At 37.9% G+C, this 12,011-nt stretch overlaps 1 protein-coding gene across 4 annotated transcripts in view; it reads left to right on the top strand.

Moving 5' to 3' along the window:
- Positions 1–11,581, top strand: part of arhgap42b (Rho GTPase activating protein 42b) — a 68,798-nt gene extending 57,217 nt beyond the window's left edge. For 2 of the 4 annotated variants that reach the window (XM_088427582.1, XM_088427580.1), the window contains 10 exons: positions 462–546; positions 680–738; positions 920–1,025; positions 1,693–1,852; positions 1,933–2,083; positions 2,923–3,183; positions 4,101–4,254; positions 6,553–6,600; positions 6,666–6,745; positions 9,817–11,581. In XM_088427582.1, the coding sequence (XP_088283708.1) occupies positions 462–546; positions 680–738; positions 920–1,025; positions 1,693–1,852; positions 1,933–2,083; positions 2,923–3,183; positions 4,101–4,254; positions 6,553–6,600; positions 6,666–6,745; positions 9,817–9,905 (1,193 nt within the window). In that variant the 3' untranslated portion in view covers positions 9,906–11,581. Of the gene's footprint in view, positions 1–461; positions 547–679; positions 739–919; positions 1,026–1,692; positions 1,853–1,932; positions 2,086–2,912; positions 3,184–4,100; positions 4,255–6,552; positions 6,601–6,665; positions 6,746–9,816 lie in introns of all 4 variants that reach the window. The other 2 variants (XM_088427581.1, XM_088427579.1) reach the window with 1 other exon arrangement.
- The last annotated feature ends 430 nt before the right edge of the window (positions 11,582–12,011 follow it).

Raw genomic sequence — 12,011 nt, 5'->3', positions numbered from 1 at the left:
CTCATATTGACATTGAGTTATTATGCTATTGAGAGTTTAGAGTTGTTATTTGCGTTATTATTGTTATTACTTTGAGTATTACTATATTGTGATTGAAAAAGTTATAAAATATGTCATTAATTGAGGGTGCGCCTTATAATGCGGTGCGTCTTATGTATGGAAAAAGCTTTGAAATATGTCAATAATTGAGGGAGCGCCTTATAATCCGGTACGCCTTATAGTATGGAAAATCCGGTAATTTAAATGACCTCCCATGAAGTCGTATATGGCTTTCGCTACTCATTGGCTCTGGCTGTTTCAGGGCTAACCAATCAGATACAGTGCTGGAGGAGGATATGCACCAATATGGTGGATATAACCCTGGTTATCGTCCGGCTGAGCATCGGTCTATCGCTAGTTTATACCCAACGTGGCCAGCAGGGTGCGTGAAAGCGTTGTTGTCACCGGTGTGTTTCTCAAAGCGTCCAAGGCACCGGCCGACATGGACCTGGATCCCGACACGTGGGACAACAAAACCATCACCAGCGGCCTGAAGAATTACCTCAGGTACCTCAGCTAGCCCCGCCCACCCCTTCGTACCCACCAGTCAACATTTAGCGCCACAGCGACGCTAGCGACAAAGCTTGGAAATGAATGACAAGCATTTCCTCTTGGGTTTTTTTTTTTTTCTAATCTCCAGGTGTCTCTCTGAGCCCCTAATGACCTTCAAGCTTCATAAAGAATTCATCATGGCTGTCAGTAAGTGAGAAAGTGATTTAAAATCAAGCACGGCTTGTGACGTTCACTATTAACTCATTCAATCCAAAAAATGTATTTTTAGGTAATTATACGTCAAAAATACGTCTTTGGGATTGAATGAATTATTCAATCCCAATAATTGACAGATTATATTTGTGATTTTTGGACATTTTCTCTTTAGAATCAGATGACCAGAACTACCGAGTGTGCGCTGTCCATTCTTTGGTCCACAAGCTTCCCGAGAAGAACAAGGAGATGCTGGAGATGCTAATCAAACATCTCGTCACGTACGTTCCCGCGTCATTCCCGTTAATCGTCAAATCTTTAATTATTTGATCTAATGAATCTCTTTTTAATCTCACCTAAAAGTCTCTGAGAAAAAATATCAACCAGATTTTTTTCCTGTTTAATTTAGACGCATTGTGCTTTTGTGACATGAAAAGATTGATAACAACGAGGTAGCCTCAATCATTTATTTTCTTTATTCGAATTAATCGATGTATTTGTTAAGAAATGACCTTCTGCGGTATTTGAGACGAGCCCCTAATGAAACTTTGAATATCAGTAGGATTGGTGCTCTTTTCTTTCGTCACTCACCAAATAATTCGAATTCTAAACATCATCCATCCTTTCCTTGCTCACGTGCATGCTTGCTAGCATTAGCCGTGGCCACAACTGTGTGCTTTGCATTGATGTGATAAGCTAAACTCTAAATCCTCATCACTCTACCTTGATCAAAAATTTTGTTTTTGTTACTATTAATTGGACCTACAAATTTCGCCTCAATTTTCACGTCAACCTACAACAGGAGTCTCTCAGGTCGCATAAAAATGGATTTAATTTTCTAGTAGATCTCGAGAAGACTCGACGCCACGTACGCAATTCCACTGGATTTGTCTGAAAATGTTTTCCGTCTTGTAAGGCAAGTCACAGCTGATGGTTTTGCACCCGCAGCGTGTCCAAGCAAAGTCAGTCCAACATGATGACCGTGTCCAATCTGGGCGTCATCTTCGGGCCTACGCTGATGCGCTCGCAAGAGGAAACCGTGGCCGCCATGATGAACATCAAGTTCCAGAATATTGTCATGGAAATTCTCATTGAGAATTTTAACCAAGTGAGTCAAAAAAAATACATTTATCAATATAAAAAAAAGGAAGTTCTAATGCGGGTTTGAACTGATTGCGCAACTTCCAGATCTTCCTCCAGGCGCCGGACCCAAACGTGGCGCTGGCGCAGCCGCAGAGCCGGCCCGGTTCTCGCAGGAGCAGAGCCATTTGTCTGTCAAGCGGCCCCCGCAAGCCTCGCGGCCTCTACGCCCCCACACTGTGCCTGGCCGACGCAGAAAGTGAGTACCAGCAAGGAATGCGGTATTCCCCCGCCACTTCACACTTCACTTTTTGCTGATATATAAAATAGAGTATTTGTAAGTCTTATTTTTGCTTTTTTAAATTTTATTCTCTTGTTTTATTTTAGAATATTTATGTTAGTACTTTTATGAGTGTTTTCAAGTATATTTTATATTAGTTTTTAATTGAATGAATTTTGTTTGGTTTGAGGTGAAGAATTTTGATGTTACTTTTGTGAGTGTTTTTATTTTAGTTTTAGTATGTATTGCTTAGTATAGTTTAAGTATATTTTATTTTAGTTGTGATTATAGTTATTCATTTTATTTGTTTATGTTTTATACTGTAGCTAGCGCAGATTTTTTATTTTAGCTTGGTAAGTGATTTGATTTTAATTTTAGTATGTATTGTTCAATGTATTTTAGTTTATTTTTTTATTGTATATTTTTTTTGTTTCATTATTAATATACTTTTATGTTGTGTTGCAGATATCGATTTTTTTTTATTTTATTTTATGAGTAATGTTTTCATTCTATTTTTTTGTATGTATTTCTTGATGTAGTTTGAGTATGTTTTGTTTTAGTTTTTAATTAGAGTTAATTGTAGCTATGGTGAATTTTAATTTTAGCTTATGTATTGTCCTGGTTGTGTTATAGATAGTCATTTTTTGTTTTTGTTTTTTTATTTTTATTTTTATTTTCTTTATTTTATAAACAACATATATTTGAAACGTACATATGTACTGTATTTTTTTTTATTTCCTTTGAGCTATTGTTGCTTTGCAGCGACGAGCGCGATTTTAACGAGGGCCCGTGGCGCCTCCCTTCTGGTCCCTGCATAGGCGAGTCTCGCAGCAGCAGCCCGGGCAGCACGCCGGCGGGCAGCACCGAGTCGCTGTCCTCCGACTCCTTGGAGCGCGACGGCCCCCTCGTTCCCGCCCGGGACGCCGCGCGGGCGGGGCCGGCGGCCCCGGAGGCCCCGGAGGCCGTCGCGGAGGTGCGGTCGGCCGCCCCCAAAAAGGCCCCCCACCGAGGGCGCCCGCAGGGCAAGCCGCCCGATCTGACGGACGGCGCCTTGCTCAAGTCGCCGCATGTGTGGCAAGGTGACCACGCTCAAATCCGCGCTTCAAACGAACAGAAATCATTTCTTACCTGACGTTATTTTTATTCGTTTTAGCCCAAAATCTGTACCGCATTTCTACACAGATTGATCACGTTTGCTCAGATTGTAAGAATATTGCACCAACACAACAGTAGTGGAGAGTGGCGATTAAAATAGCAGTTCAAACTCAGTCAATTATTTGATAATGTCTTCCTCCTCATTTTCTTTATTTCTTTGTATTCAATTTTTTTTGTATTTCTTTGTATTGTGTTTTTATACTATTTTGTTCCCTTTTTATTTTACTTTTTTCTTTTCTTTCTTTTAGATTTATTTATTTTTTGCTTTTGTTTCTTTCTGTCTCCTTGTTTCTTCTTTTTCTTTCGTTTGCTTTTCTTTTTTCTTTCCTTTTCTGTGCTTCTTATTTTTCTTTCTTTTTTCTTTACTTTCTTTTGATTTCTTTGATTTTTAACTTCTTTCTTTTTCACCTGTTTTTCTTTGTTTCTTTTTTCTTTTCTTTCTTTCGCCATCTTGAATTTTTTATGCTGTTTTTTTGTTTTTTATTTTTTATTTCTCTTTTTATTTTTGTTTGCTTTCTTTTGGATTTCTTTAGTTTTTACTCTTTTATTTTTCATCTTTCTTTGTTTCTCTTTTTCTTTTCTTTGCCAACTGGATTTTTTTTACTTTTTTTTCTTTTCTTTTTTGCTTCATCTTTCTTTTTATTTTTTCTCTGCTTTCTTTAGGATTTCTTTATTTTTTACTAATTTCTTTGTTTTTCATTCTTTTTCTTTTGCTTTCCATTTTTGTTTTCTTTCTTTTTCTGTTTGTATTTCTTTCTTATTCTTTACTTCTCTGTTTCCTCTTTTGTGTCTTTGTTATTTCTTTCAGAGTTGAAATCTGTTTACTTTGTTTCTCGTTCAGGCCAAAGAAGCTACTCCAAGTCTGCGCAAAATCTTTCCACGCTTGACCTCATCGATCACGTAACGCCGGCGGAGCACCCGGAGCTTCCGCCCAAGCTGGTGATCCGGCGACGAGGCGCCGCCGCCGGCAACGGATACCAAAGACCCGGCTCAGTGTAAGTCATATTTCAATATTCCTCGTCAGTTCGTAACACAAACTGCCGTATGACTTATAACGGTTTCAAAAGCTTTTAGGCTTAATATTTGGCACGCCCGGACGAGCGTCAGACTTTTTCGAGTGCGGCGCAAACGACTTCACAAGTTAGGAATCTGCTGCTAGTCAAAACAATACTGGGACAAAACTGTCCTGCCAAAACTCACTCGCTACTTAAAAAAGAAAAAAAAACAACAATTTCACCAACCAGCATCAATTTTGGTCAATGTATCTGTGATAACATGACACGTGTAATTCGGGATTGTATATTAAAATTCCAACACAAGATATTACTATAACTCCATAACTCTCCATGACAACACAGGCTAAACTTAGCTCCTCCCTAACAATGTACTATGTATATAAGTACTGTATTTTCCGCACTAGAAGGCGCACCTAAAAGCCTTAATTTTTTTGAAAAAGATGATGGTGCGCCTTATAATCAGGTGCGCCTTATATATGGATCGATATTTAGATTGGGATTCGTAGATGGGGAACGAAGTGATAAAATAAGCTTGACCTCTTTTGTGTGTTTACAATTGAACAAGGTTGCTCATATTGACATTGCGTTATTATGCTATTGAGAGTTATTATTTGAGTTATTATTGTTATTACTTTGACTATTACTATATTGTCGTTGAAAAAGGTTTAAAATATGTCATTAATTGATTGAGGCTGCGCCTTATATTCCGGTGCGCCTTATATATGGAAAACGTTGTTAAAATGTGTCATGAATTGAGGGCGCGCCTTATAATCCGGTGCGCCTTATAATGCGGAAAATACGGTATATATATTTTGAAATTTGAACAAGACAAAAACATCAAAGAGAGAAACAAGAAAATGATCATCCTCAAGCGGGACCCATGTGGCGGCGGATATTTGTGAAGCTGCGCAGGTGTGCCTAATCATGTGTCCCGTGTGTGTTTGTTCTCGCCTGACTTGTGTTATTGATTTAGCGTGTGTTCCGCATCAATAAGGACAATTAGGTCAAGCGCATTTGTGCCGCCGTGGGGCCCCGTGCGAGCGCCCGCACGATTTATGTGAGCTCCTCCGCCAGGGAGAGCTGCTCTTAATTCTCGGGGTTGACGTGACCCAGCAGAGGACCGCGCGCCTCCTCCGCCTCCTCAAGTGTGTGTGTTGCGGGGTGTGCGCGCGCTCAAACGCAGCAAGAAAACTCTCTTAGGAATTTGTCACTTAAATTAAGCAAAAATATTTTCCAAAAGTCGTAAAAAATTGGACTTGGGAAGTTAACAGACCGAGCCGCAACACACTTACGAATCGATAGATAATTAGCTCAATAGAATAGAAAACGTAGAAAAAAATAGAATCAACAATTGTAGTTTCTTATAAGTCGTTTTCCTCAATGCATTTCAATGTCCTTCAATTATGCAGACTATTTTAACCTGCACTGTTTTAAGTTGTGATCTCTCCATTCACCAGTAGATGGCAGACATGGCTAGGTTTCTTACACTGCCTTTTTCTAGTGTGAAAACCCTCTAAATCTTTGTGTGTGTGTGTGTGTGTGTGTATATGTGTATATGTGCATAATTTTTTCATCCTCTAGGTGGTGCTATTGGGTTAAAGAAATGAAATTTACGAAATATCCACTTCACGCTTAAACCAATAGCACCATCTAGAGTTGAAAGCAATGGTTCATGAAGGTTTATTTTCATACCAATTTACAAAATGTTTTCTTGCACTTAATGGTTTGCATAGAAAAAAAAACAATTCTGTTTACAATCAATAAAAATATTACCATTTTTGTGTGAGAATTAAAAGCATGTGTGTGTGGGTGTGTGTGTGCATGTATGTGTGTGAAAGCGCCGACTTGAGTGATTTTGCCCCCCCTGCTGCCACCTTGGCAGCTCGGCGTCACCTTGACTCCCGGTCATGGCGGCACGCGGGGTCAAGTGCGCTTTCGTAATGACGCCGCCTGGTTTAAAAAAAAAAACAACAAGGGAGGAAGGAAGGAAACGTCCTGCATTCCACTTTTCAAACAATCAGAAATGTCACATGACTTCAACCCAAAAAAAGACATATAAATTAGACATAAAAAACCCATTCAGTAATTAATAAATCCAATGTATAGGTTTTAGAATTTTTTTATTGTGCTCTTTTGTTTTTGTTTGTTTTATCTTTGTTGTTTGTGTGCGCGTTGTTTTTGTTTTCAAACGGACCGATCAAATGAAATTAAAAAATCATTTCAGTTAAGCACGTTCATCATTCGATATTGTTCTCTTGTGCGTTTCCTTTTTCACAGGGTGGCCGCCAGAGCGCAACTTTTTGAACACGCCGCCGCGCTCGGGAGGTAACACAAAAGTTATCGCATAAACCCCGAAAAGTTTTCCCCCCGAACGCTTTTTCTTTCCGTAGGGATGCTCAAGCCGTCTACTCGTGCGAGGCGGAACACAGCCATGAGCTGAGCTTCCCCCAGGGGGCGCACTTCTCCAATGGTGAGTGCCACAAAAAACAAAACAAAAAAACAAAAAAACGCGCTAAACTGGCGCAACTTTTTATTTCTAAACCAAGTTAGCTGCTAGCATGTTCCTGAAGTTCTGCTAACGGTCTACCTCAATGATGCTAACTTAGCTAATGGTAGCAACTTAAAAGAAAATTTTTGAATGTTTTTCGAAAACTAATTATGTGTTTTTTACGTCGTCTGTCTGTGCACAGGCACAAATATGGAATAATGCAAACTAATAAAGCAACTGCGTATGAAAAGATGTAACAAATGCAAACAAAAATCTGCAACAAAAAAAATGCAGTCAAACTTATAACAATATTACAGCAAAAAAAAACACCTGCAAAAAAAAAATTCAAACAATCGATTGAATCATTACAAGAAAAATGCTGCCAAAAAAGATGCAATCGCAAAACCAAAATGGATTAAAACTGATAACAAAACAAGTGCAAAAAACCCTGATTAAAATAGCTGCAAACAAAATTTGCAAACACCGAATTATATTCATTAAAAAAACTGCCAAAAAATGCAATAAAAAAACAAAGAGGATTAAAACTCATAACAAAACAAGTCCAAGAAAAATACTGATTAAAATAATAAAAATGTCATTGCATCCTTTCTCTTTTTTTTCCGTTGTTTTTTTTTTAAATGCAGTTGCATTTTTCTTATTTTCATTTTGTTGTCGTTTTTTTTCCACTTGTTTTGTTGTGAGTTTGCTTATTTTTTGTTTTTCGGCGTTCTTGGGTTAACGATAAATTCTCATGCAATGGAAACGTATTAAATATACGCTGCATTTTTAAACCCAAGACTGCCATCTAGAGGAACAAAAAAAAATCAAAGCGGTTCGCGAGGCTTCATTTCCCCATCTTTTATTTATTCATCTTTTTATTTCGCAGGTTTTCTTCCATTTTGTTGCGATTACATTTTTTTGGTCGCTTTTTTTTTTTTTTTTGCTGTTGTTTTCGCCGTTGTTTGCTCCCGTCGATCACAGAAGAACGACTCAAAGTAAAAAATGTCATTCCGTATTTTGTATTTGATGCTTTGTGCTTTGCAGGGACTCATTTGAAGTCATTTGGCTTCATCCCAGCTTTCAAAATACGAGCTCCGCTTTTTTTTTTCTTTTTTTTTGTCCTGATTTTATTGCCTTTCCGTGACGAGCCGGCTTGGCGCGCGAGCGGCAGGGAGGCAGGTCACGGTAACCTAGTGATGGAAGGCACCCGGGATTGTTAACCCCCCCCGCTGCGCCTCTCTGGTCCAGCAGACACTGCAGCCAGATAGGAAAAAAAAAAAAAGGGGGGGGGGGGGGGGGGGGCAGCTCGCTATTTAGCAGAAGGCTTTTTATGGCTCCGCATTAGCAAAGCCGCAGCACTTCATCATTTTTAAAGCCGCTCCGATCAAGTCCCTCGATGTCGTTTTGTTTACGCAAAAGTACACAACGAAACGCTTGCAAAACGGTGGGAAATGTTCGCCGGAGCTTCCAGTAAATTTCCATAGGCGAGGGAGTTTCAGACGTATTCCGAATCCGAATCTTAAACTTCGCGAAGTTGTGAAGTCATCCATCAAGTGTGACGTCTCCACTTGTGGCTTCAAAAAGGTTGTAGGCCGCTTCACACCCACAGCGGCGCAAGCCGCCATTTTGGAAATGCACTCAAAACGCAATAAACTTTTGTGCGTTTGCAAAATCGCGGACCCTCGCTCAGATTTATGACATGCCACATTTATGAAGGACAAGATTTATGATGATTCACATTTATGACGATCCCACGTAAGATTTATGAGGATTTATGACACTGAAGTTATGGCGATTGCGCACCCTGGATTTATAATGATACGTTATGCATCAGACCCATGGTGGTTTATGACAAATTTATGATTTGGTACACCAGATTTATGACTTTAATACACAAATTTTATCATTTAATATGATTAAGTATGCTTAATGGTTGCACACCCTAGATTTATAATGCTATGTTATATTACCAGATTCGTCGTGGTTTATGACAAAATTATGATGATTTAGTACACCAGATTTATGGCTTTTTAATACCTACATTTTATCATTTAATATGCATTATGATGATTCATAATGCAGCAGAGGTATTAGGATTTAACAAACCAGATTTGAGACAGCACATTTACGATGATTTGACACGAAATTCGTGATAATTAGACACGCCAGATTTATGGTTTATGGTAAGTTATGGTGATAACACACGCCAGCTTTATAATGCACCAGATTCATGACGATTTATGACACATTTATGGTGATTTTTGCACATCAGATTTATGTCCATTTGATGCACAAGATTATAACATGTTATGGACCAGATTCATGTTAATTTATGACAGATTTATGGTGATTTTGCACACCAGATTAATGACCATTTGATACATTATATTTATGATTTAATATGCTCTATGATGGTTTATAATACAGCAAAGTTATGATGATTTGGAACGCCAGATATGAGACACCAGATTCAAGATGATCTGCACCAGATTTCCGACATTTATGTAGACACCATCTTCATAACAGTTTATGACGCGCGTTACAACATGACACATCAAATGTATGATTTATGACACAGCATTTTTATGATTATGACCCACAAAATTGATCATTTCTGTCCTTCCACATTCATGGATTGATACACCAGATTTATGCCATTATTATGACACAGATATTTATGCTGCGGATTTATGACTATTTTATGACACCGCAGTTATGACCTCAAGTCAGAAGTGGAGTAGACGAGGAGTTATAAAAGTGCAACCCGAAATGTGTGAAACTGAATCAGATTACATATCGATTTATATATGGATTTATCCTGATACCTTATCATTATTAATCTTTACATTTCATCTTTTATCCAGTCTTTAATCGGAGTGGATTTGTTTTGCGCGGATTGGATTTTGCCTTGTGCGCGCCTAACTTGACGCGTTTTTTTGCGCGCGCCTTTTCGCGGTATTTAAAGTGATCCGGCTATTCTAAAAGAACACTCTGACCATTATTTTCATTTGTTCTCTTCATCTGTGGTTTTTTTTTGTGTGTGTCTCCGCCAGTGTACCCGTCGGTCGAACCTGGATGGCTGCAAGCCACGTACCAAGGAAAAACGGGTTTAATCCCTGAAAATTACGTCATCTATCTTTAATTTTTTTTTTTTTTTACCCTCTCCATGGTATCCATGGAAAAAGCCACTCCTGCGCCATGTAGCTGCGCGCTTGCTAGCTAGCTGCTGGCTAAGGGGCTTCGAAATAACAAATATACCTCACTTTTCCGTTTTCGTTTGGAGAAAAAAAAAAACGCTCAAATGTGTTTTTAATAAGACTTAGACGTCATTTGTCTTTTCACAACACGTTTTTTACGAGCTCGGCTGACACTCGAGAACAACTTGACTATTTTTACTGCCCTTAAGTATCTTCGACAATCTGAGATGAATGGAGGGTTTTTTTTTTTTTGTGAAAACAAGAGAGCAGCAGAAGAGCACCCCCCCCAACTCCCAAACTCATCGGTTTCCCGCCAGGCTCCGCCCACGCACAATGACGACGAGTCAAATTCTTGGCAATTTGGCGTCGCCAATCTGTCTGCTGTACATACTTCAAATTTGATAACAAAGAGACCCAAGTTTTCCTGGAGATTTCTAACTGCTGTAAACTCTTTGCGCAACATAAGGTGCAATGACCACTATATGTTACTATTATCACTATAAACTCATTCAATGCCAAAGACGTATTTGTATGTTTTTCTTTGAACAGTCCAGACATTCTCTCCCAAGTACTTATTTATATTTCCTTTTTTTTTTTTTTAATGGCTGTCATGAAACGAATCAAGTATGAATGAATCAATTACTTTGTGGTTAAATACTAAAGTAATCATGAAGTAATCCAGTATTTAAGGTACGACATTACCTGTATAACTAAAGTAATCAAATATTTTAGTGTTTATTACCTAAAGGAATTAATTCCTTAGCTACTTTAATACCTAAAGTAATTAATTATTCTTTTACTTGTTAGCTAAAGTATTTAATTACTTAAGTATCTAAATTCATTGATTACTTTAGGTAGCAAAGTAGTAAGGTACTTATTACATGTAGTAATTGATTGTTTTAATAAGTAAAGTAATTGGTTACTGCTGTACTTAAAGTAATCAATTACTTTAATAGTAATAATAGTTCATGATTTAGTAGTATTTCCACAGGAATAAATTACTTGTCTAAGTATTACTTAAAGTGATTATTTACTTCAGTAGTTACAGTAATTGATTACTTTAGCTACTAAAATACTCCTTATTACGTAAAGTAATTAATTGTACTTAAAGTAATCAATTACTTTAGCAGTCTTATAAGCCTAAAGTAACTCCCTAAAGTAATTGATTAATGTACAGTATTACCTTAGGAAGTAATTACTTTAGTATGTATGAGCTAAAGTGATTATTTACTTCTGTACCCACAGAAATTAATCACTTTAGGTATTAATGTGCATATTACAATATACGAGAATACGAGAATATATATATATATATATATATATATACACACACACACATACAAAGTACCTTGGATTGAATGCCTGGACATTAAAAAAAAAAAAATCAAAAGATAAAAATGAGTCTTTAGAAGTCGAATGAGTTAATACTATTGTGATGTGAAACAGCGTAAACTTTTGAAGCCTTGATGTATGAAAGTGAAAGGTGAGCGTACTCCCAGGAAGGAGAGGAGGAGCTGAGAGTGTATTTGGGGAATGTCAGGTGGCCTTGGCCGCTTTTGAGCCACGCGGGAAGAACGATGCCAAAAACGCCAGCGACTACAGTCTGCACGCTGCATTTACACTTTTCTAAATAAACACCTTGATTTATCAACGCTGGGTTCCGGCTTTTTATTTTGCGTACGTTATTCTTAGTGGAGGATTTCGGTAGGAAATTAGTAGTAGTAGTTGACAGAAAGGAAATCTGTTGAAGTGATATAGCTTGTATGTGCGGGGAGGAGCTAAGTGTAACCTGGGTCGTTAGCGGAAGTAAAGTTAGATACTTTATGGGCCACATAAAATGATTCAGTGGACCAAAGTAAATCGTGAAAAGTAAGCTACTTTTTACTATTTACTTCCGCTAACGACCCAGGTTAAACGTAGCTCCTCCCTCTATAAACAAGCTTAACTAAAGCTTAACCAAAAAATACTTTACTTTGGATTTTTGCTGCTCCTTTTTTTTTTTGGGAAACAGCAGTTGACTATTTTACACATAAAAAATGTTTTTTGTGTGA

The sequence above is a fragment of the Hippichthys cyanospilos genome, chromosome 11, assembly GCF_059441005.1.
Source record: "Hippichthys cyanospilos isolate Australia breed blue-spotted pipefish chromosome 11, RoL_Hcya_1.0, whole genome shotgun sequence".
NCBI classification, from domain to species: Eukaryota; Metazoa; Chordata; class Actinopteri; order Syngnathiformes; family Syngnathidae; genus Hippichthys; species Hippichthys cyanospilos.
The sequence above is the reverse complement of the archived record's forward strand: the minus strand, read 5'-3'. Positions and strand labels throughout refer to the sequence as shown.